Genomic DNA, 23,929 nt, shown 5'->3' with positions numbered 1-23,929 from the left:
TTAAGCTTAGGTCAGTGCTTCTTGTGGCCAAGTTTGGTCAAAACTGGTTCAAGCGTCTGGCACTAGTAGCAATTTTTGGTTCTACTAAAGAAGAAAGAAGAAGATTTAGGAGCTTCACAGTATATCAGGCGGATAAATCCGCCTGATATAATAAAACACAGTTTCTGTCCCTTGTCAATGGGGATGATATGAAAAGGCTATGAAGATGCAGACCAGGCAGGCCTGCAGATGTGGAAGTGGGAACAAGGCATGCCCCCCTCTATCGACAAGAAAAAAAAATAGGGATTGCATAGCGAAAAGTTAATGATATGTAGAAGAGACTGTATTGACCACCTTTGACCTATTTTAAGCCTTTTTATCTGGCGTTTTCCAATTTAGTGAAATGATGGAAGATCCTTTACAAAATTGGACGTGTTTGTCCAAAAAACAATACTGAACTGATTTTTCACAATGCATTTTAAGAACAAATGATATTTAGTCCACAAATAATTGTTTGAATCTAATTTATTTTTGCTGTATTGAGAAACATTTAATAGATTCTAGAAACAATCCAATTAATTAAGAGTCCCTATCTTCCTGGAAAATGTCTAAGGAAATACAAAAGAAATGGCTATCGGGGAAAAAATAGGGTGATGCCCAAATAAATTCCACAACATTTTTGGTGTTTTTGTGCTTTACTTTTCCTTCCATGGTCATCAAACTGACGCAAATGGTGGTCTGCATTAATATGGGTGTGGGCGTGTCTCGGTAACTGCAGAAATTGTGTTACAACGAAGGTAAGCGACGTTAAATATGGTTCTGGGTGATCCAAAATTAACTCTCTACTTGCTGTATCGTATAATTGCACTGTATTGGAGATAACGTGTTGAATATAGTGTGTACGCACATATTAAACGGTGCATAATTGTCAGTAGATTATTGAGCTAGTCCGTTTCAGCATGATGTTGAAATGCATGTATGAGGTAAATGTAAATCATGCCAAAACGGCACATGAATCATGATCATTATTTTAGTTCAATATCAAATGGAAATGTTTGTTTTTAAAATTGAAAATTATCTTTCTGTTGTAGGAACCTGACTAGACTGCGGAACTCAGTCCTCAATGATAGTCAGTCATTTATATTTTGGTCCTTATATGACTATCATTTGAGGACTGAGTTGTTATGATATATGACTGATAGGTATGTGAGCATTCCTTACCTGAGCATGCGCAATATTCAGCCTCTCTCAGCATAGGGAAATCGCGCACCCGGCGCCATTTTGGAAATTCATTACCGGTAGTAAATTTTACGGCGATGTTTTTGAAAAAAAAATTTGGGGGGAATTAGATTGAGTTAAAAACAGTTCCAAAGCTTACAAGGTCAAGTCAAAAGGTTGAACTTGATCATAACCCGGAAGAGGTCAGATGATTCGCACGTGGTCGGGGCAAATTTTGGCGACTTTCTAGTGGGTTTGAAAGTGACGATTTCGATCTAATTTTTTTCGGAAATTACTCTCCAAATATCTAAATAACGGAGTTGAGCGGTAAGTTAAATGGAGCACGCGGTGAATAAAGGTAGTTTTTTGTACATAAAAATGTTTGGTTTGATGAGATTGGATGGATGCCTTGCGCAAAAAGTGAGTGAACTGGGGACTTTGTGTAGTATGAATTCGGCGACTTTTGCCAGTGAGTGAACATGTTTAACCCGGCATGGTTTGTGTATACTAATTGAATGGGCTCATGCTGTGGATGCTGGGATAGATTCTCATTCTGTGCCGACTATGAGTCGGGGGAAGAAGCAAATTTGGACCTTTCCTATTCCTATCCCATCATGCATAGCGCTAGCAGATTTTTGCTATGATAGATGCATAAATCACTGTGGACACATCGGGTATGATGGGTGGGGGGGGGGGGAAACACAGGGCGTTTTTTGGCCATTTTCCTATTTGATTTTCTAAATGTTCAAATTGATGGGGGGGACGTACTCTTATAATAAATAAATAAATAAATAAATGTAGATATTTATATAGCGCTTTATGCCGTAAACAGCCTCAAAGCGCTTTACATTTATTCCGCCGTCATTAGAATATGTCAGAACCACGTTTGCAGCCTACAAGTGGCGCAGGGTCCATCAGTACAACGACTGTGACTACCCCTAACAGCTTCCCATTGCACCTGGGTGGGGTGAGGCAAGCGAGACAAAGCGCCTTGCCCAAGGGCGCAACACGGTGGTGGGACGGGAATCGAACCCACGCACGTCGAGCAAGCTCTTAGATTATGAGTCCAAGGCCGTAACCACTGAGCCACCGTGGCCTCTAATGGCGCTTCGTCATGGGGGGGGGAGTAACTTGAGCAGGAGTGACCCCATTCTGATGATCAAGTGAACTGGCCCTCGAGTTTCCGCAATGATCTTTGGAATAGGGAGCATCGCCAGCCAGTGCTCCAAAGGGTGCCTGCTCAAAGACAAAACTTACGCTGGGGGAAGGGGCGGGGGGTTCATACTTGAGCAGGAGTGACCCCATTCTGATGATCAAGTGAACTGGCCCTCGAGTTTCCGCAATGATCTTGAATAGGGAGCATCGCCAGCCAGTGCTCCAAAGGGTGCCTGCTCAAAGACAAAACTTACGCTGGGGAAGGGGCGGGCGGGGGGTTTCATACTTGAGCAGGAGTGACCCCATTCTGATGATCAAGTGAACTGGCCCTCGAGTTTCCGCAATGATCTTGGAATAGGGAGCATCGCCAGCCAGTGCTCCAAAGGGTGCCTGCTCAAAGACAAAACTTACGCTGGGGAAGGGGGGGGGGGGGTTCATACTTGAGCAGGAGTGACCCCATTCTGATGATCAAGTGAACTGGCCCTCGAGTTTCATAATGATCTTCGGAATAGGGAGCATCGCCAGCCAGTGCTCCAAAGGGTGCCTGCTCAAAACATTTTCCTGGGGAGGGGTGATCAGCTAGTGCTTATGATAATTAAACATTTTAAAGGGTGCCCCTCAAACAAATTACCCCCCTTGTATCAGTGAAAAGGTGTACTCGGGTGGGTAGTATCAAAACCGTGAGTTTTTCAATGACAAAAAAAAAAAAAAATAAGACACTTCAACACAAATTTCATCTTTTTGAATAGGTTTTTTTTTATTTTTGCATATGTGCTGTTGGCCATCACTGTGGTTTCCCAGGGACTGCCTTTTGAGGAGAGCGAGAGCAATCGCTCTCTACTGCTCTCCTTAAATCGGATATAGGAGAGTGATTTTTAGCTTTCCTTAGTTGACCATTCTCTCATTACATTTTATTGTAAATGTTCTAAACAGCTCTTGAAGGCTCTAGAAGAGCTATTCAATGCTCTCCTGCAAATTCCAAAGACAGTCCCTGGTTTCCATCCTCTGTCAAAGCTGGAATCTGCATCAGAAAACAGAAATAAAACAAACTGTTACTCATACATGTTCATTTAGTATATTAGGGGCTATCATTTTCTGGGGCTCCCAAATTTACAAAAAGTCAGCATCAATAAAATTGCAACCCCCTATTTCGGCAACAAAATTTTATGACCCCTCCCCACCACCCACTGATACACCTTACATGTACCCCCTGAAGAGGCTAAAATTGTATTCAGTCTTTTTGAATAAGATAAACACACTATCTGTGGTCATCTTGCAACTCCTACATTTTGGTCATCAAAAATTTTATGACCCCCCCCCTATTTTTCTTTCCAAAAAATTATGACCCCCCCCCTGTATATTTGGGAGCCCCCCTTCCAAAGAAAATGATAGGCCCTTATGTTCACATCAATACAAATTCAATCAATCTAGGATTACATTTACAGTTCAGTACCGGTAAATAGCAAGTGCTTGTTTCTTAAAATTGTGTACAGTATGCACAGTATAGGCCTATAAGCATTTTAATATGTGCATGCACAAAAAGTTTGTACAGGAAATTGGCTGAAAAATTGAGACATTCAAATTAGCATATCTCCATAACCACATGTCGTATGACATTCATTTATGCCTCATCAGTTTTCTTTCATTTAGCTCTTTAATATGAGATTACTTTGATGAGAATCAAAAAAAGTTCCAATTTTTTTTGTATTATACCTACATGTAACTCTGAGTTATGTACGTCATCCACCAGTGGAGCTCCTGCGCCCCTCCGCAGAACTTCCGGTAGTGGATGTTCTGCGCTCGGGGGCACAGAGAATCCACTGTCGGAGTTGCTGCGCTCGTATACCCTGTGTGGGCAAGTCATACTTCAGTATGACTTGCCCTGAACGTCATATATGTTCGCAAGCGACGGTGACATTGCATGAGAGCCTGCCAATTTAAGCTTCCTATAATATCAATTGCATTAAACATACGAAGTCACAAACTTACAAACTTCAATATGAACTTCAAATACACCAGACCAGCTGTTAATCATTACCGATCCTTCAGAACGTTTTACTCTTGCAGCTGTTTGATGTAAAATGCGACTTCGATATCTCCATTTTCCCTATCGAAACGTCTGGCGTTGTTTACAATTTTACCGGAAATGTGAGTAATCGCCAGGCCTTCTTCTGGAAATGCGCAAGGCATTGTGGGAAATTGTCAGAGCTGTGCACGTTGTGTAGCCTAAGTTCCTTGGCCCCGTTCTCGAAATCAAACATGGCGGAATAAAATGACCGTGCGTAAGCAGTAAAGGGACTGGTGGATCAAACCTATGTAACTCATCGGTCTGACAAGGTCAGGTCATTACGCATCATCATTGTGCTCCTGTCCCTAAACAAACTGACTGGTGACAGTATGCCTTTTCTGAATGGCCCAAATATCAGCACTGTTCTCAACTGGGCTGATGTACATGCATACAACATACCTTGCCTGTACAGACTTTTAATCCACTGTCGGAGTTGCTGCGCTCGGAAGCAAAATAATAGATTTTCGTATTATAATAACGGTGGATCATTTCTGCGCCGGGCGCAGAACATCCCATTGTCGGAGTTGATGCGCCCGGCGCAGTCCCTTATATGTAACGGTGGATCATTGCTGCGCTCGGGCGCAGAACATCCACTGTTGGAGTAGCTGCGCTCGGAAGTAAAATAATGTATTTTCTTATTAAAATAACGGTGGATCATTTCTGCGTTCGAGCGCAGAAAATCCACTGTCGGAGTTGATGCGCTCGGAAGCAAAATAAATTATTTTCTTATTATATTAATAATATATTTTTTATTGTAATAGCTCTACGGAGAAGTTTATTTCTATTTGGCCTATGCATGCGTATAATAATAATTATATACCTCATATATAGATTCCTGTCATCTGATTGGTTGAAAGTGCAGTCATTGAATTAACTATGCCCGCAAAATGAACTATGGACCGGTCCATGGAAATGAACTATAGACCGGTCATGTGCATCACAATCAAACTGCGCGTTTTTCCCAGCGTAAAATTATATGCTAATTTTTGGACCCCCTCCGCTTGTTTGGGAATCAAATGGATTACACCTACTTATCTGTTGACTAACAAAGGCCGAATTGCAAGTGGCCATGTGTCAATCAGAATTATATTTGAATAGGAATTATCTGAGATAGCATTTGACAGCATTCAAGGTTTGACTTGCGTTTGGCGGACAGAATGGTGGAAACTTAAAGTGAAAGATATCCTACTTAAAGGAACATTTTCTAGGGTGAAATTTTGTGTAGAAACTGAATCTGACATAAAAAATGCAGAATTATCAACTTGAAAATTTTCCCCATAGCACTGTACAGGCATATTACTGAGAGAAGTACCCAAATTGGAGCAAAAAAAAAAGCAAAAAAAATAAGTCCTTCAAAATGGGGATACTCAGGGCTAAACAAAAAACATGTTGCTCTAGAGGGAGGCATTGGTAAGGGCAACATGTCTTTTGTTTAGCCTCAAACCTCCCAATTTTGAAGGACTTATTTTTTTTGCAAAATCTGTGACTTTTTTCACGCCCTCAAAATCCTTAGGGGTGAGGGTAGCATTTTGCAAGTTATTTTATTTTCTGTAGATCTAGCTTACTTGTTTGTTATATCACCATTTAGCTAATGAAATACTGAGCAAATAAACACTTAAAGCATCCCTATAGCTCATACCATTGTGGAGATATGGCGTTTTCAAATAGAAAATGATGCGAATATTGTATATTTTTTGAAATCAATTGTCACCCGAACCAACAAGTTTCTACCCCTGCTACAAAAATAAAGAAATATATGGATCCCATTCAATGCTTTTAATATCACAATTGTACCCTTGTTACACAATTAGAATAGAAAATTAGGCACTATTTGATAGTTTTCATGTTCATATACTCACAGGAAATCTGCATGTCAAAATTTTGTCACCCCAAAATGGCCATTTTCGCCAAAATCGGACCAAAAATGATTTTTCTCAAAATCTATAAAAGATAGGGAGTTTTAAGTGCCAAAATCTGAAACTAGATGACATTTTACCCTTGGAAACATATAAACATTCAAGAATTTTGGTTCTTTTCACCCCTAAATACTTTCTTCACACGCGTGTCCGCCAAACGTAAGTCAAATCTTGAACGCTGTCATTTGCGGTTACATGAAAAGTACCGACAAGGAAACGTGAACGGAAAAAAAAGGAAAGAAAAAAAAAAAGACAAAAGAAGAAAAGAATGAAGATGAAAGAAAACAGAAAATAAATGTACAATGAGAAAAAAAAGAAAAAAAACATTTTGGGGTTGTGTTTAATAGAGACTGGGCACTTATTAGAAACAATACGGTAATCTATGATTCCGTGTGGAGGGTAACTGGATAAGTGACCAAGATTCATGTCGCTGGACTTGGAACAGATAATTGCACGAAACCATTGTCTGTCCTAGTCAGTTTGTGGTCCTTCTTCACAAACAAACTGTCTGGCAACAACCTCAAAATAATAATCACTGATTGGTTTATGAATTTCCATATAAAAATGTTTTCAATTAGCTAAGAACTATGTGAGCAGGGGTAGCGCTAATCTGTGCATGGGGTCATACATGTAGGCGCATTCTTCTTGGCGCATAAAATTACCATTTACAGGTTTGCTATTGCTAAAGGGTCATTTGAACCCTTTATTTCTATTGTTTTGTATTCATAGTATCACAAAATTTCACATTTTTTGACCCCTTGTTTGAAAACCTAGCGCTACCCTAGTGTGTAATTACGACGTGACTTGTGTAGAGATCATTTCAAGAATCTGACCTCTACGCCAAGATTTGTACATTTGTAGCTAAAGTGTACAACAGAATGATATGACTAGACTAGACGTGGCAGCCAGTCAGCCACAGAGGCGCCAATCGTCTGATATCGTCTTTGTACAACAGAATGACTAGACTAGACGTGGCAGCCAGTCAGCCACAGAGGCGCCAATCGCTGATATCGCTCTTTGTACAACAGAATGACTAGACTAGACGTGGCAGCCAGTCAGCCACAGAGGCGCCAATCGTCTGATATCGCTTTGTACAACAGAATGACTAGACTAGACGTGGCAGCCAGTCAGCCACAGAGGCGCCAATCGTCTGATATCGTCTTTGTACAACAGAATGACTAGACTAGACGTGGCAGCCAGTCAGCCACAGAGGCGCCAATCGCTGATATCGTCTTTGTACAACAGAATGACTAGACTAGACGTGGCAGCCAGTCAGCCACAGAGGCGCCAATCGTCTGATATCGTCTTTGTACAACAGAATGACTAGACTAGACGTGGCAGCCAGTCAGCCACAGAGGCGCCAATCGCCTGAAATCGTCTTTGTACAACAGAATGACTAGACTAGACGTGGCAGCCAGTCAGCCACAGAGGCGCCAATCGTCTGATATCGTCTTTGTACAACAGAATGACTAGACTAGATGTGGCAGCCAGTCAGCCACAGAGGCGCCAATCGTCTGATATCGTCTTTGTACAACAGAATGACTAGACTAGACGTGGCAGCCAGTCAGCCACAGAGGCGCCAATCGTCTGATATCGCTTTGTACAACAGAATGACTAGACTAGACGTGGCAGCCAGTCAGCCACAGAGGCGCCAATCGTCTGATATCGTCTTTGTACAACAGAATGACTAGACTAGACGTGGCAGCCAGTCAGCCACAGAGGCGCCAATCGTCTGATATCGTCTTTGTACAACAGAATGACTAGACTAGACGTGGCAGCCAGTCAGCCACAGAGGCGCCAATCGTCTGATATCGTCTTTGTACAACAGAATGACTAGACTAGACGTGGCAGCCAGTCAGCCACAGAGGCGCCAATCGTCTGATATCGTCTTTGTACAACAGAATGACTAGACTAGACGTGGCAGCCAGTCAGCCACAGAGGCGCCAATCGTCTGATATCGTCTTTGTACAACAGAATGACTAGACTAGACGTGGCAGCCAGTCAGCCACAGAGGCGCCAATCGCCTGATATCGTCTTTGTACAACAGAATGACTAGACTAGACGTGGCAGCCAGTCAGCCACAGAGGCGCCAATCGCCTGATATCGTCTTTGTACAACAGAATGACTAGACTAGACGTGGCAGCCAGTCAGCCACAGAGGCGCCAATCGCTGATATCGTCTTTGTACAACAGAATGACTAGACTAGACGTGGCAGCCAGTCAGCCACAGAGGCGCCAATCGTCTGATATCGTCTTTGTACAACAGAATGACTAGACTAGACGTGGCAGCCAGTCAGCCACAGAGGCGCCAATCGTCTGATATCGTCTTTGTACAACAGAATGACTAGACTAGACGTGGCAGCCAGTCAGCCACAGAGGCGCCAATCGTCTGATATCGTCTTTGTACAACAGAATGACAGCTAGACTAGACGTGGCAGCCAGTCAGCCACAGAGGCGCCAATCGTCTGATATCGCCTTTGTACAACAGAATGACTAGACTAGACGTGGCAGCCAGTCAGCCACAGAGGCGCCAATCGTCTGATATCGTCTTTGTACAACAGAATGACTAGACTAGACGTGGCAGCCAGTCAGCTACAGTGGCGCCAATCGTCTGATATCGTCTTTGTACAACAGAATGACTAGACTAGACGTGGCAGCCAGTCAGCCACAGAGGCGCCAATCGTCTGATATCGCTTTGTACAACAGAATGACTAGACTAGACGTGGCAGCCAGTCAGCCACAGAGGCGCCAATCGTCTGATATCGTCTTTGTACAACAGAATGACTAGACTAGACGTGGCAGCCAGTCAGCCACAGAGGCGCCAATCGCCTGATATCGTCTTTGTACAACAGAATGACTAGACTAGACGTGGCAGCCAGTCAGCCACAGAGGCGCCAATCGTCTGATATCGTCTTTGTACAACAGAATGACTAGACTAGACGTGGCAGCCAGTCAGCCACAGAGGCGCCAATCGTCTGATATCGTCTTTGTACAACAGAATGACTAGACTAGACGTGGCAGCCTGTCAGCCACAGAGGCGCCAATCGTCTGATATCGTCTTTGTACAACAGAATGACTAGACTAGACGTGGCAGCCAGTCAGCCACAGAGGCGCCAATCGTCTGATATCGTCTTTGTACAACAGAATGACTAGACTAGACGTGGCAGCCAGTCAGCCACAGAGGCGCCAATCGTCTGATATCGTCTTTGTACAACAGAATGACTAGACTAGACGTGGCAGCCAGTCAGCCACAGAGGCGCCAATCGCCTGATATCGTCTTTGTACAACAGAATGATTAGACTAGACGTGGCAGCCAGTCAGCCACAGAGGCGCCAATCGTCTGATATCGTCTTTCATGCCAGAAAAACCACAGCGCATACTCGCGTGCATATGTCTGGATTTATATCACCACAAGGCTGTCAGCAGCAGCTTGTTTGAAATTGTAGTGCCACATTTGTTATACCGTATAGTACATGTATATGATGGGGAAAAATGAGGCTCAATGCCACAATATTTAGTTTCTCTAAAATTCTAACTACCATATTGACGCGAGTATAGTCCCACCTTCGAGTAAAGTCCCACCCTCAAAAGTTATTTATTTTTTCGGATTTGGAGTGTTCCTGGACCTAGACCTAAATGCTAGGATCATTCATGGTTGATTTAAAAAAAAAAAAAATCTTGTAGGCCTATGTGTTTTGAATAAATTTGTACTCATGTCATACTCTATTAATGATTTCAAAATGCATACAAATTCAATTTTTTTTTTTTTTTTTGAAATTCGAGTATAGTCCCACCCTCCAATTTTGAAAAATGTTCAACCAAAAACGGGGTGGGACTATACTCGTGTCAGTACGGTAATTTGTTTTACATCCATATCTAACATATTTTGCCTCTTGCCTTTCATCATCACTAGTTTCAACATGTGAAAGTGGGAAGAACCAATACCAAGCAATGGAAGAGAGTGAATCTACCCATCATCTGGGAGGCAAAGATGACCCTGCAGATGAAGATTATATCCCTGATAAAGATGAAGCCTATGATGACAGCGGCACCGAAATGGAAGAAGAGAAGAATGAAACTAAAGATGATGAGATGAGAGGTGGTGAGGATGATGCAACTGTAGATGAAGATGTTGGACAGATTATTAAGAACCAAGTTGAACAGGACAATGCACAGGTGCCTTCAACAGCAGGTGCAAAAGTCAATGATAGTGCCATGGAAGATACAAAGCCTCGTGGTGCAAAGAGAAGAAAGCGCAAGTATACAAGACGAGTACCTAATAAGAAGACAAGTCCTGCTCCACCTAAGATTGTTGAGAAGAAGAGCAGTGTGATCAGCGCTGGGAGTAAACCAAAGGGGAAGCATAGTAGTCTGAAGGAGAGGCAGCTTGTCATTGATATGATGGTATCAGGTTAGTAACTTCCGTGTGGGGTGTGTGTGTTTGTGATTTTTACAGATCAGGAACTGTTTTAGGGGGTCCTCTTCTTTCTGGTGTTAAACAGCTGTACATAAAAGCCATTGGGTCAAAAATATTTTTTGTGAGCATTAAAATTTGAGGTTATGAAATTAATGCACAAAAGCATAAAAGTAGGGATAACCATCAAAATTTCAATTGCCCCTATTGCTACAAAAGATTGTTTTCTGGATAGAACTCACCAATAGAAGTATTTTGGTGGTTAAATGGTCAAAATCGGTCAAAAACTTTTCGAATTATGAATTTTCAAAGTTTCCCATTCTGACCGGTCATTGGAACGAAATAAAATGACAAGGTCCAAAAATATCAATTGGGAGCAAAATTGGCATAAGCATATATTTACCTTTATATATTTCTTTATTTTAACATATATGCAAACATGAAACAAGCATATTGTGAAAGTATCAAAGGGTTTCTTATGAAATGGCACTTTACTAGTCAATGGCATAAATTATTTTTTCAAACCGAGGCATTGAAATCATGCATTTAGCGAACATTTGCCAAAAATCATCCAAGATGGCCGATATGGCACAAAATCAAAATTGCACTAAGTCCAGGTAAATTTTTTTTTCACAACCAAAAATGTCAATGTTATTGGGTTTAATATGACCAATTAGTAGGTGTATGCAAATTAAATCTTAAGTGTCATTGAAGGTCATTGACTCATTCACAACAATAGAGCTTATCCACTTCACTCATCATGCTCATGTGTGACTTCTAACAAAAGGTGCTGGTTCCCGTAGTATTCCTCATTCAAAATAATTCAATACATGACCTCGGAGTTACCTGCATGACTTTCAAGGGCTATTTTGAAACAGTTATGGTTGCACATTCAGGTACTTCTTTTGAAAGTTCTAAACAAGGTATAGCCAGCAGCAAGTTGTAGATGTATAGGCCTAAATATAAGAAAACGTTTAGGGTTGAAATCAGGTGAAAAATACATCGAATGGGCACGAAACTTCACATTTATGTTCAGAAAAGTGTTTTAGCATGATTCGAAAGGAGTATGGAAATTCCAAAGGGAAGCTGGTGATTTAATTTGTAACTCGAGATCTACTTGTTCAATTTTTTAACCTTTTTACAGAGGGTATGATAGAGGTATTACTGGCAACTCTGCCAAATTACAGCTCAGTAGGCCACGTTTTTCACCTGAAATTATTGACATGAATATTTTGTGCCATTCTTGAGCACTGCTGAACTCAGCCACTGGCAATTAAGCGCACTGTGGCGATGGACCAATTTTGACTCGCACTTACAGGAAAATGAAATAAGTTATGTTGCTGTAATTTGCAAGATAGTTACAAAATATAATTGGCATTAACTTCCCCAATGTTTACAGAAAAATATTGAAAAATAAACGAATGAGATCAATTTAGAAATGTCTGTGCAAGCAGTGCACAGTTGAGCTCCCTGCATGTCTATGGGAGTGTTCTAATCAAATTGATGGTTCATTGGTCATCCCTAATAAAAGTAAATTAAGAATCTTGTGAAAAAATTCTCACTATATATAGAGTCAGTAGCAGATCCAGGGGTGTTTTAAGGGTATTCCCTATTTTTTTGGCAAAATCAGCCTACTTGACAATTTTTGGGTCTTAACAGCTCCTCCCCGTGGATTTGTGGCTGACAGTATTCCGCAGAAAGATATAACTAATCAATGTTGGAAGAACATGGTGATGATGAGCATAGTGTTCATTCCAACATTAGATGGGGTAGACGAGGATACCATTTCCAATTACATGTGTAGGCCTAAAGCGTTTGAACAATTTATTTCTGAGATTGCATTTGAATCATTGAATCCAGATATACAAAGTGTACCTTTTGAAGGGGCTGTTCCAGTTGAAATCATATATCCCATAGAAGACATGACCTTAATCTCTCACACAGGGATGTAATTTTAAATGGAGTCACACATTTAGTTAACCCCATTTGAAATTTACTCTCCCTATGTAGAAGATTAAGGTCATGTCTTCCGTAGGGGGTGTATGGATTTCAGTTGGAATAGCCCAATAGTTGCAAAGATATTGAGCATCATTTGTCAGTAATTCAATGTTTGCATATATTTGTAATTTCCTCCATCTAGGTAAAACCATAGCTGATGTAGCCAGAGAGTTAGGACGTAGCAGGCAGTATGTGACATTCTGGTGGAATAGACGAGGTGAAGACACACTGACAGACAAGCCTAGACCTGGCAGACCACAGGGACCTAGAGCACCAGGAAAAGCCAGGTTAGTACATGTATACAACATAATGAGGGTTTGTGTAAGAATGTCCCATCTGCAATAGCTGCCTTATAGACATTTTACCATTTCTGCATTCTATATTGTACACATATGACACATGGCAGGTATTGCTGATAGGCTTTTTTTACACTACATTCTCTAACATGATTGCGGTTTATGCATCCAGATTTCCAGGCGTTTAAACAGGAAAAAAAAACTGTCTGTACACATATCTAGCATTCAAATGGCCAGTGAGTGTGCCACCACTTGGCAAATTGCGACCAGTCAAATTTCACAATATCAAATTTGCAACTGTTGTACTACGCACGGTGATAATACATCAGAAATTAAAAGGTTTTAAGTTGTAGATTTTACAAGAAATTTTTTTTAAAGGAATTGTACTATAAATTTATTTCATGTGGGATTTTTATCAGATTAGTTATGGTTGACCTAGGCATTTTTCAGGCCTTCCAAGCTTGCAAAAGCCAAAATATGGGTGGACTAAGTTGTAGATTAAAAAAAAGAAGGAAATTGTACTATCCCATTATGAAACAGGCTACAGATTTGAGCAAAGTTTTTTAATCATCTTCCAATATTTTGTTTTCTTCTATTCTTTTATAGTTTTGCCTTTGAGACCGTCAATGAAGGAACTGATGATATGACAACATATGGAAGAGCACTGGATGAAGAGATCAAACAACAAACTGATGATGCAGACACAGATGTGATGGTGAATGATGATGAGCAGGTGGAAGAAGATCCCAGCATTCCAGTAAGTATTAAAAGGTTGTCTGTTGTGGGCTATTCCGGTTAAAATATATACACCCTGTATAGAAGACATGACCTTACTCTTCTACACAGGGAGAGTGATTTTCAAATGAAGTGACTTGAATATGTGATTCCATTTGAAATCTCTACCCCCTGTGTTGGAGATTAAGGTTGTGTCTTCCAAAGGGTGTGTATGGATTTCAACTGGAATAGCCTATTGGCCTTTGGCATGGATTACACTGCCATCTTGGTACCAAATCAAAGTTCTCCATGCAAACATATGTGGTATAGTCATCAGCAGAGATAAAACTCGTAATGTCAATCAAACTCGCTATGGCCTGTGATTAATTACACTTGGTTTCATAGAAGAACGGCAGTCCCTTGCTCAAATTGATGCGAGCGCCCTGTTAATGAGCGACATAAGCGAAGCTTTGTGTTACTTTCAAGCACGTCGATCTGCGCCGACCAACGTAATCAGCCAATCAGATTATCGGTATGTTGTTACGATTGTCAGGCGATTGAATCGACCAATCAGAACCCCACTTCCGTGTTTACGCTTTGCACGCTCTCAAGATGTAAACAACTGCCGTTATTCTTTGCCACAAACTGTAGTAACCCGTAATGAGAGAAGTAGTCATTTGGTGCCTTCATAGGAGAAAGGGAATCGCAAATGGCGGACAATTTATTTTCTTTTACTAGGGTAAAAGAGGCAGGAGTTTTGTATGTTGCAATACTGGTACCTTCTTGATATCATCTGTGAATGATGAACACTTGGAACAATGTTTTAAAAAAATCATCTTTTTTCTTTCAATGTATTAGGTCAAGTGGTATAAATGTATGAAATGTAATGTGACCTACACTTGGAAAGAATCCCCTGACATTACACCACCCAATGATGATGAACAGTATAAATGTCCACAGTGTGATGACCAGCTTGTGAAACAAGACCCTCCTAATAAGGTATGTAAATGTAATATACAACACTCCCAAAGCTGGAGTCAGGCATGTAGGGCAATGTGCGCGTACGGAGAGAAGCTTAGTCTTGACGAAGGTGCTGTGGCACTGCTTCCTTGAAATTAGGGGAGTTCTTTATCTAGATAATAGAATATGGAAGGTTGTTCCAATCTATGACAGTCTTTGGCAGATATAAGAATACTTGTGACAGGTGCTGGGTATAATCAGATAGGATTGAGTGACTATGTTGCGATTGATGCAGTAGATAAGAGGCTCAATGTTGGTCATGGCATTAACCCTATGAGAACTACCTGCCGATTAGCCAAAAAGAAGTTTTCATTATCAAATGGCCCAATCAGCAACATTGTTAGAATAATTTCACCACACAAAAAAATTGGGGTGAATTATTTATCATTCTGATTGGTGATTGAAATGAAAATATCATGTAATTGACCAATCAGAGGCAATGTTAGATCAGCAGGTAGTGCTCAGGGGGTTAAATGTTGGTGTTTGAGAGACAATCTCTCAATTTGATATTTTTTAGCAAATACAAAATGGTGACACCCTCTTGGTCGTAATGTTGTAGGTTCAAGCCTAAGCATAGCCTTGGACAAGTTGAACAGTAATTAGTATCTCCATGACCAACCTGTAAAACAATATTGCCCTAATAAGGTATGGCTGAAATATGTGATGTAAGGAATAAGGATTAAAGCTGGAGGAGCTATTTTGGCTGTAGAACATTGTCATACCACAGAGGCTTTAATTAGGAATTCATTCAAAGATCCCGATACCCAGAGAACATCTTGCACCCAGTCATTGTGTGCAGGGTTGTAGCTAGGCAAATTTTAGTGCCGGGTGAAATTTATATGAAATGATAAAAAAATTAAAATTTTGATAAGAATTGCTAATTTTTATACTGATTGTTCATTGATTTTGAAACATTTGAGGCTGGAGTGCCGGGTATTTGGGCTCAAAATTAACTTGAGTGCTGGGTGGAAATTAAGAGTGCCGGGCGGGTCCGGCCGCCACCGCCCAGCGTAGCTTCAACCCTGATTGTGTGCCAGATTGTTCCACTATTCCCATGATAATGGATATATTTTGAATTGTTCTACTATCCTCATGGGGTGGATATATTCTGAATACAAAGCTGTCTTGTCTCAAGTTGAGAGTAACGCCATGTTGGATTTCGTAGTGGCAGATTCATATCATACACGCTAACCTAATCCCTTGGGACGTATACACACACGTAGAAGGGCGATTTCTCCATACACTGCAGACGTGGCTGCATAAATGCACTGATTTGAATCTGCAACTGTGAAATCCAACATGGCGATACTCTCAACTTAAGACAAGATACACTACACTAAAATTATTCTTCGCCTATTGTGACGATAATTGGACTGAACATTGCCACTTTCAATCCGCAGGAATCGAAGAAGAGAGGGCGTCTTCCATCTGGCGAGCCTCGAATTTATACCTGTCAGTTTTGTCAGAAGCAGTTTAAAGCCAAGAGTCATCTGAAAGCACATGAGAGATCACACACAGGTAAATAAATAGTGAAGTCATTGTTACCATGGTTACAATTCAAATTAGGCATGTAGATATGACTACACACAACAAGTTCATGTTACAGCAATTCATTAAAGCTGTGCGCTTATGCAACATAATATAGCTATGGTTTAGGTTTAATTTCATAGGGAAGAAAGGGTCCATCTGATAGCAACATGTTTCACAAAAAATGTATATACTAAGCAATATATTTAAATGTAGTGAATTTAATATTTACACCATCATTCAATACAGAACTGTTTCGTATAGGTGTTGTCACACCTACACTCCTCAGTTGAATGAGAGCACAAGCAAAATATTCCTGCTCCTTTTTAGTTGAGCACTTTATCTGTAGTGATGGTTTCATCTAAGTTTATTCTTGTTATACTGAGCAATATATATAAATTATAATGAGCAACTTTGTTCCTACAGACAACTGCTTGCAATCAACCAGTGTTGATACTGGCTGATAGAGAGAAGCAAAGGTTGTTTTGATAGCTGTACTTTAAAGATCATAATGGATGTGGCAAATGTAATACCTGCAGAAGTCCTGGCTGGAATTGTTTTTGTTGACAGAATAGAGGACAAAATTGATGTGTAAAATCTGTAAAAAAATGCTCAGTGTCTCTCATTATGAGTTTCATACTTGCGTAATGAACACTAGAAATAATGACTATAGGGCAACATTTGGTCAAAATCGTATCTTACAAATGTATTTGGGTACTTGTATTGTCTCTTATGTTTTCAGGAGAGAAGCCTTATAGATGCCAATATTGTGAGAAGGGATTTGCCCAACAAGCAGGTGTGAAAGCACATGAAAAGATTCACACTGGAGAAAAACCATTCAAGTAAGTAGTATCATTGGCCCCTGAACATGTTTAAAGCAAAACCTCCCATGTTACCTCTTGGCAGTTTTGTTTTTAACATGTTCAAGGGCCACAAGTACATAGGAGGTTTTTCGTGCTCAACGTCAGTATACAAGTGGTGTTTTGGAGAAAGTGAACTTGAAGAAATTAATAAACAGGGCCAGAATTGTGACGAGAATCTACAAATTGAGAACCTACTAGTTGATTCTCACAAAAATTCATGTAAACACAGCTAATTTTGGGTGAGAATCAAGTGATTCTTGCAACAAGTATTGCAAGAATTCTTGCAAATAATTATTACTGTGAAACGAAATATCGCTGTCATACCATTATTGTGATTGCGATAATGAAAATGTATCACTATTATTGATATTAACATTATCTTGAACATGCCTTCCCTAACTTCTGGATATTCACCTACATCATTACCATACTCAGGGTAAAGCAAAGTGTACTGAGAAGGGGACATTACAATGTTCACATAACTGACTTAAATTTGACCTTTTTCTTACCAGGTGTGATCAGTGTGACAAAGCGTTTACCGAGAAAGGAACACTAAAGCGCCATCTCTGGATGCACACAGGAGAGAAGCCTTACATGTGCCAATATTGCGGCAAAAAATTCACAAGTAGCGGGAATCTGAATGCGCATACAAGGACGCATACTGGACAACTAGCTCGTAAGTTTACTATAAGCTGTCTTTACTCTCAAAATTTTCATGACATTTAGCATCCTTTATAAACCAAGATGTCAGGTTTGTTCAAATTTTGTCGTGATTTTCAGGAATTTAGAATAGGGTTATCTTAGACTATAGAGTACAGACATTTTAATGTCGAGCATATCTAGGCATTAACAGCCGAAATCTAGGAGATAACGCTGATGAATCTTCGGCCAGGCACAAATGACCTGGTGAACGAAGTGGGTCGCCGTAGATAGCTGGTCGGGGCAATTTTTACAGGACAGTCAAGTGTAGCCAACAATCAGGCTTGTTACCCTGATCGGAACAGATGAGGTCTTTTATCATGGGTCATCTGCTGGACAGATGATAAATGATTGATTGTTCCTTGTAAACGACATAGCAATGGTAACTGATAGAAGTACATTGATATGGTATTCGTTTCTTAAATACCTCTGAACAGAAGGATACTTCTATAATATGAAAACTAAGAGAAGAATTTTGTTTTGTATTTAAATAATTTAGACTTCGCATTATTGTTCTTGCTCATTTCAGTTGACGGTGAAGCTCCTCAACCAGGTGGCCAGTCCTTCTATCCATGCAAATTCTGTGGCAAGACCTTCGTGTGGCCGTGGCATCTCAAACGCCACATACAAATTCACAATGGTGACAAACCGCACATGTGCCAATTCTGTGGTAAAAAGTTTGCACGTCGCGATGGACTCCGCGAACATGAGCGGGTACACACGGGAGAGAAGCCATACGAATGTCAGTATTGTGAAAAAGCGTTTGCTACAGCAACCCCACTGAGGGTTCACGAAAGAGTGCATATACGTCGAGGGGACTTTCAAGTAAGGACAGCCAGACCTGCAGTGTCTATGGCACCAAGTGTGTCCAGTGATTCTACAGTCAATGCAGGTAGTGTTGCAACAGTTGCAGCTGCTGCACACCAAGAGGGGTTTAAAGATCCAGGTCTGACGACGTTTTTACAGAGTATAATCGGACAACATGGAGGAAGACACGGTTTCCAAGGTGATATTACGGCTAATGCATACAGCATGGCACATATGGCACATCTACAACAGGCTCATTTGCAGCCAACATTACAGGATATTTCGCAACAAGTCGTCAACCCCATGCAACAGAATCTAGTAGGTGCTGCTACAACACATCAATCAGGAGCTGTTCATCATCACCAGCAGCAACAACAGCTGATGCAGCAATCCATTGCTCAACTTCAAAGTGTGCCATTTGAAACAATGCATAACTCAGCAGGACATACAACTCAGTCTCACATGATAACAGGTGAACACTTAACCATGCCACCTGTTTACGCGACTCATACAATTACTAATATGCCGGCCAATTTACAGTATGAAATCAAGTGTGAGCCTACCGTATCCAATCCACCTGCAGCTGATGGCATCATTTCACCTATTCCTCAACATATTGTGGAAGACAGTAATATAGTAACTTCTAACAGTTATCAAACACAGGAACATATGCTACAGCAACATCAAGAACTTTTAAACCAAGTAATTGATACGAGTCCAGCGCAGAAAGAAAATGTGACGCAAATGAATGACTCAATAAATGATTCAATAGGTGACTCAATGAAGGATAGTGTAAGCCATATATCTCAAATGAGGGATTCTATTAAGGATAATGAAACTCACATGACTCAGTTGCGTGATTCAATCGCCTTCAATGTCAAAATCTTGCCAATCAAGTTGAACAATTTAACGATGAAGCTAATATCCCTTTAGAATCGCAAAGGCACACTGACCAAATAAGTGTCCAGAATGTGACCGATGTTCATCAAACTGACCATACACTTGACACTGTCGTACAAAATGAAGAACATGCTGCAGCTGACAACAGTGGTCAAGAAATAAGCCATCATGAGGTCAGTGATCAAGATATAAGCCATCATCAGGACAGTGGTCAAGAAATAAGCCATCATGAGGTCAGTGGTCAAGAAATAAGCCATCATCAAGTCAGCGGTCAAGAAATAAGCCATCATGAGGTCACTCAAGTAGGTGATGTTGTTAATCAGACCAGTAACCAGGTCATGCAACAAAGTGACCTTATTGATGAACAGGAACCGGAACAGGTGAATGTTGATTATCAAAAACATACAGAGAAAGACAATTCGCAGAGTGAAGTTTTTGAAAGCGTACAAACTGAAGTGGATGCTAATAGCCAACCCAAAGTAATTACAGAAGCAGTTGATTCAGTAAAAGCCACTTTATTAGAAAGTATCGGTTTACATAAAAGTGAAGCATCCTCAGTGAAAGAGAAGTCCGATAAATCCAAAAGTAAGATTGTTCATCAGAAGCCCCCAACAAAGGTTAAGACTAAAGGTTCTGTTACCAAGAAGCAAACCAAGTCTAAGATACGGCTACTCATTCGACTCCCCAAGGCACCAACAAGCAAGGGTGTCGAATCAAGCAATGCTGAGGATAATACCGGTGAAAGGAGCATTATTAAAACGCGCACGGTAGTTCGACGATCAAAAACTGTTATAAAATTGAAGACAAAAAAGAAACCTGTGAAGCAAGCAACTAAAGGTTCCGTTAAAAAACAATCTCCTGGTTCCGTTAAAAGACAATCTCCATCTGGTTCTGTTAAAAAACAATCTTTATCTGAAGAAATCATCAAAAATGAATCTCCGTCAGGAGAAGTTATCAAAAAACCTAGAGGAAGACCAAGACTCAAACCGCAACAACAAGTGAAACGGAAACCAACTCCAATGATTAGGAAAACTTTTGCACCAAAACGCCAAAGGAAATTACCGGGATTGATCAAAGCTCGCAAAGAGCGTCAAAAACGTGCTAGTACTACTTTCCAATGCAATTATTGCCCAAGAAAATTCAAAAGTAGCGGTCAGCTGAAAATTCACGAACGTGTTCATACAGGAGAGAAGCCTTATCAGTGTAAATTCTGCGAGAAATCGTTTGCGCAAGCTGCAGGAATTAAAGCGCATGAACGGATTCACACAGGAGAAAAACCATACAATTGTAATCGATGTGATAAAGCGTTCCGCGAAAAAGGCTCCCTCAAGATTCATCAAAGAACGCACACAGGAGAAAGACCTTACATGTGTTCGAGTTGCGGACGACGATTTACAAACAGTGGTAATTTACGAACGCATGAAAAGGTCCACGGTGTCATTTTGGGTGAGGATGGTGTTGTAACACAAGAAAATTTGTACGCCTGTAAAAGTTGCGATAAGAAGTTTCAATGGCCGTGGCATTTGAAGCGCCACCAAGCAATCCACTCTGGAGATAAGCCACATGTTTGCCCATTCTGTGGGAAAGCTTACGCTCGCCGTGATCATTTGCGCGAGCACGAAAGATCTCACACTGGAGAAAAACCATACACTTGCAAATATTGCCAAAAAAGTTTTGCTGTTGCGTGCTCTTTAAGAGCTCATGAAAAGACGCATTTAATGGAAGGTGGCTCATCTGATGGGCAAAAAGAACGACCGCAAAGAAAACGTAGAACAAAATCAACCAAATCGCATTCAAATTCGGATGTTCACAATCAAGTGCAAGCTTATTATGAAAGCTGGCGGAAGGATTTGTTGGATCTTACCGGAAGAAATACCGCAGACTCAGAAAGCCTTGATAGAACAGACGAGCATGAAAGTAGCTCAAATGTTTCTAGACAAGAAGTGATTGAATCTGTGACAATTAATATTAGGACGGAGGAAATTGACGGCCAAGATGTTCCTATCGATGCTAGGCATAGCGAATTACAACCGATTGAAACAAGACAAATTCATATAGAAACACAGCCGTTAGATCAGAGGGAAATGGAAGCTATAGAGAAACAACAACTGCATGCAAGAATGGAATTAAATAGACAATTAGAGTCAAGAGAACTTGAATCTAGGCAAATTGAGAGCAGACATGTTGAAGTAAGGCAATTAGATCCCAGAGAAGTAAACGCAAGGCATGTTGACGTACGCGAGATGAACGAGAGGCAGATTGAAGCGAGGCAAATAGAGGCTAGGGAAATGGAAGCGAGACAACTTGAGGCACGTCGCCAAATTGAATCGCATCCTCAGATGGAAACTAGGCATATAGAAGTTAGAGAAATTGACGCAAGACATTTAGAAGTTCGACAAATTGATCCACGGCACCTGGAAAATATGGAAGGAAGAATTGCAGTTGATCCCGGGACAGGCCGACCGATTATGATGGAAGCTGGTAGCGCTAGAGCATGGGGTCATGAATACCAAGTACCAACAATAGATCCACGCATGCATATGCAAGCTTATGAGTACCCACCAGCCATGCATATAGGTCATCACCCATGGCCTCAAGCTCATAAACATACTCAGTAAAAGTGTGAAAACTTTGAAGCTGCTTGTGCTATAGTGTATTTGGCTTTCTCGAGACAGTAGCGTCCGTCCACGTGTCATACACGAGCGATCAAACACGGTGCATCTGTGGCACGCAAAGTGACTGCGACCTACAGATACACCGCCTTTGAGAGCGCGAATGCTGTCTCAAAGAGGCTAAATGGACTTTAGTACCTTTAGGTCCGTATGCACAAAAGAATTAGGGCGGGTCTAAAGTTAGACCTAGTCTAAGTGTAATTTAGTCACAGGAGAAAGGACATATTTCCTTTACATTTGTTTAAGTTATTTTGTATTATATTTGAACTGTGCATTAAAATCTTTAGAATTTGCTAGCTATAATTGAAAGGAAATAATAGTAAAGGACCATTCCTGATATAACTAAATTCCACTTAGACCAGGTCGAACTTTACACCCGGTCTAAATCTTTTGTGCATACGGACCTTAGAGCCTGGTAACCAACAAAATAAGTTGGGTGTGAGATATGGCTAAAAAAGCATGCAACTTTTTGTTTTGTATTGTTAACTTTAAGGTACAATATAATTATCCATATCCTAGAATCCATACATTGATTTCTCAGCAGGGCATAGATTTATATCCATTAGATGCTGTGTGAATGATTAGACAGCCAAGGGCATAGCGACTCAAAGATGTTTGCACATAAGCCACCATGAATTTTTGTAAAGCTCGGCAGCACAAAGACAAAACTCCATTGGAGTCATTGGAAGATTTTAATATTTTGTTTAAAAATTAGACGCATCAGAGATGGAGATGTGTCTTTGTTGCCATGAATGACAGCAACCACTTAAATTACAAAATTTGAACTTCTTTTTTCCTACCACTGAGCACTGGCTATTCACTGAACACTGTCCAATTTTGATGCAATCATTAATTTTAAAATCATGTGTGTAGTTCATTATATGGTGAATATCCATTTCATTTTCCTGGATATCATCACATATACTCGGTAATTAGTCCATTTGTATCCTGGATTTGTCATGTAGGTACAGACTAAATTTCATCCAAATTGATGACTATTTTGAAATAACAGGGAACACTGGCCCTCCCTCATAATGGGCTATTCCAGTTGAAATCCATACACCCGTAAGACATGACCTTAATCTCCCACACAGGGGGTGCAGATTTCAATTGGAGTTGCCCATTCAGGTAACCCCATTTGAAATTCACACTCCCTGTGTGAGAGAATAAGGTCATGTCTTCCATAGGGGTGTATGGATTTCAACTGGAATAGAGCTGTATAATCCTTTAATAAAAGATTTCTGCGCTAGGCTAACTATGTGCAGTTTTACACAAAGAGAAGAGATATACCGATTAAACAATTTGTCTTAGTATGTGGACCACGTGTTTAGGGTTTAGTGCTAGGGGTTTCATAAGGTTAGTGGTCAAGTTTTATTCCAGAATTTGTTTGAAAAAGTTTTCTTCTAATTTTGGGAATCCATGCTTTACAATCAGTGTCAGCAGTTAATATTGGGATAGAGCATAGACATTTTTAAAATATCAAGGCTCAAGTAGCTCAAAGAACTTTTAGGATAAGGTATAAACCATTACGTTCAAGTTGACTGGACTTTGTTTATTGATCTCAGTCCATGTTGCTGTGTGGCCAAATATTTTTACTGAAATTTTCCTTGAAATGAGACATGCAGTGTAAATGTAGTTTGGTTGAGGGGTACTTGTTGAAGTGATGTGCAATAGTAAATTGGTA

General features: G+C 40.6%; 2 protein-coding genes across 2 annotated transcripts; both read left to right on the top strand.

Annotated features, from left to right (window-relative positions):
• Window positions 1–598: 598 nt before the first annotated feature.
• LOC140156586 (uncharacterized) lies at window positions 599–19,606 on the top strand. Its single transcript, XM_072179523.1, has 9 exons — window positions 599–776; window positions 10,249–10,746; window positions 12,890–13,034; window positions 13,650–13,800; window positions 14,616–14,756; window positions 16,178–16,295; window positions 17,047–17,146; window positions 17,680–17,843; window positions 18,396–19,606. The coding sequence occupies exons 2-9, from the start codon at window positions 10,287–10,289 to the stop codon at window positions 19,604–19,606; spliced, it is 2,490 nt and encodes an 829-aa protein (XP_072035624.1). The 5' UTR covers window positions 599–776; window positions 10,249–10,286.
• Window positions 19,218–23,090, top strand: LOC140156679 (uncharacterized). The gene has a single exon (XM_072179617.1). The coding sequence runs from the start codon at window positions 19,912–19,914 to the stop codon at window positions 22,189–22,191; it is 2,280 nt and encodes a 759-aa protein (XP_072035718.1). The 5' UTR covers window positions 19,218–19,911; the 3' UTR covers window positions 22,192–23,090.
• Window positions 23,091–23,929: the final 839 nt, after the last annotated feature.

This window comes from Amphiura filiformis, chromosome 7 (assembly GCF_039555335.1).
Source record: "Amphiura filiformis chromosome 7, Afil_fr2py, whole genome shotgun sequence".
Lineage (NCBI taxonomy): Eukaryota > Metazoa > Echinodermata > Ophiuroidea > Amphilepidida > Amphiuridae > Amphiura > Amphiura filiformis.
This window is presented reverse-complemented; position numbering and strand designations above follow the sequence as displayed.

Coding starts and splice junctions, on each gene's coding strand:
- LOC140156586 (XM_072179523.1), top strand. CDS start 10,287: ATGGAAGAGAGTGAATCTACCCATCATCTGGGAGGCAAAGATGACCCT. Junction 17,147..17,679: donor ACTGGAGAAAAACCATTCAA/GTAAGTAGTATC, acceptor TTTTCTTACCAG/GTGTGATCAGTGTGACAAAG. Junction 17,844..18,395: donor GCATACTGGACAACTAGCTC/GTAAGTTTACTA, acceptor TGCTCATTTCAG/TTGACGGTGAAGCTCCTCAA.
- LOC140156679 (XM_072179617.1), top strand. CDS start 19,912: ATGCAACAAAGTGACCTTATTGATGAACAGGAACCGGAACAGGTGAAT.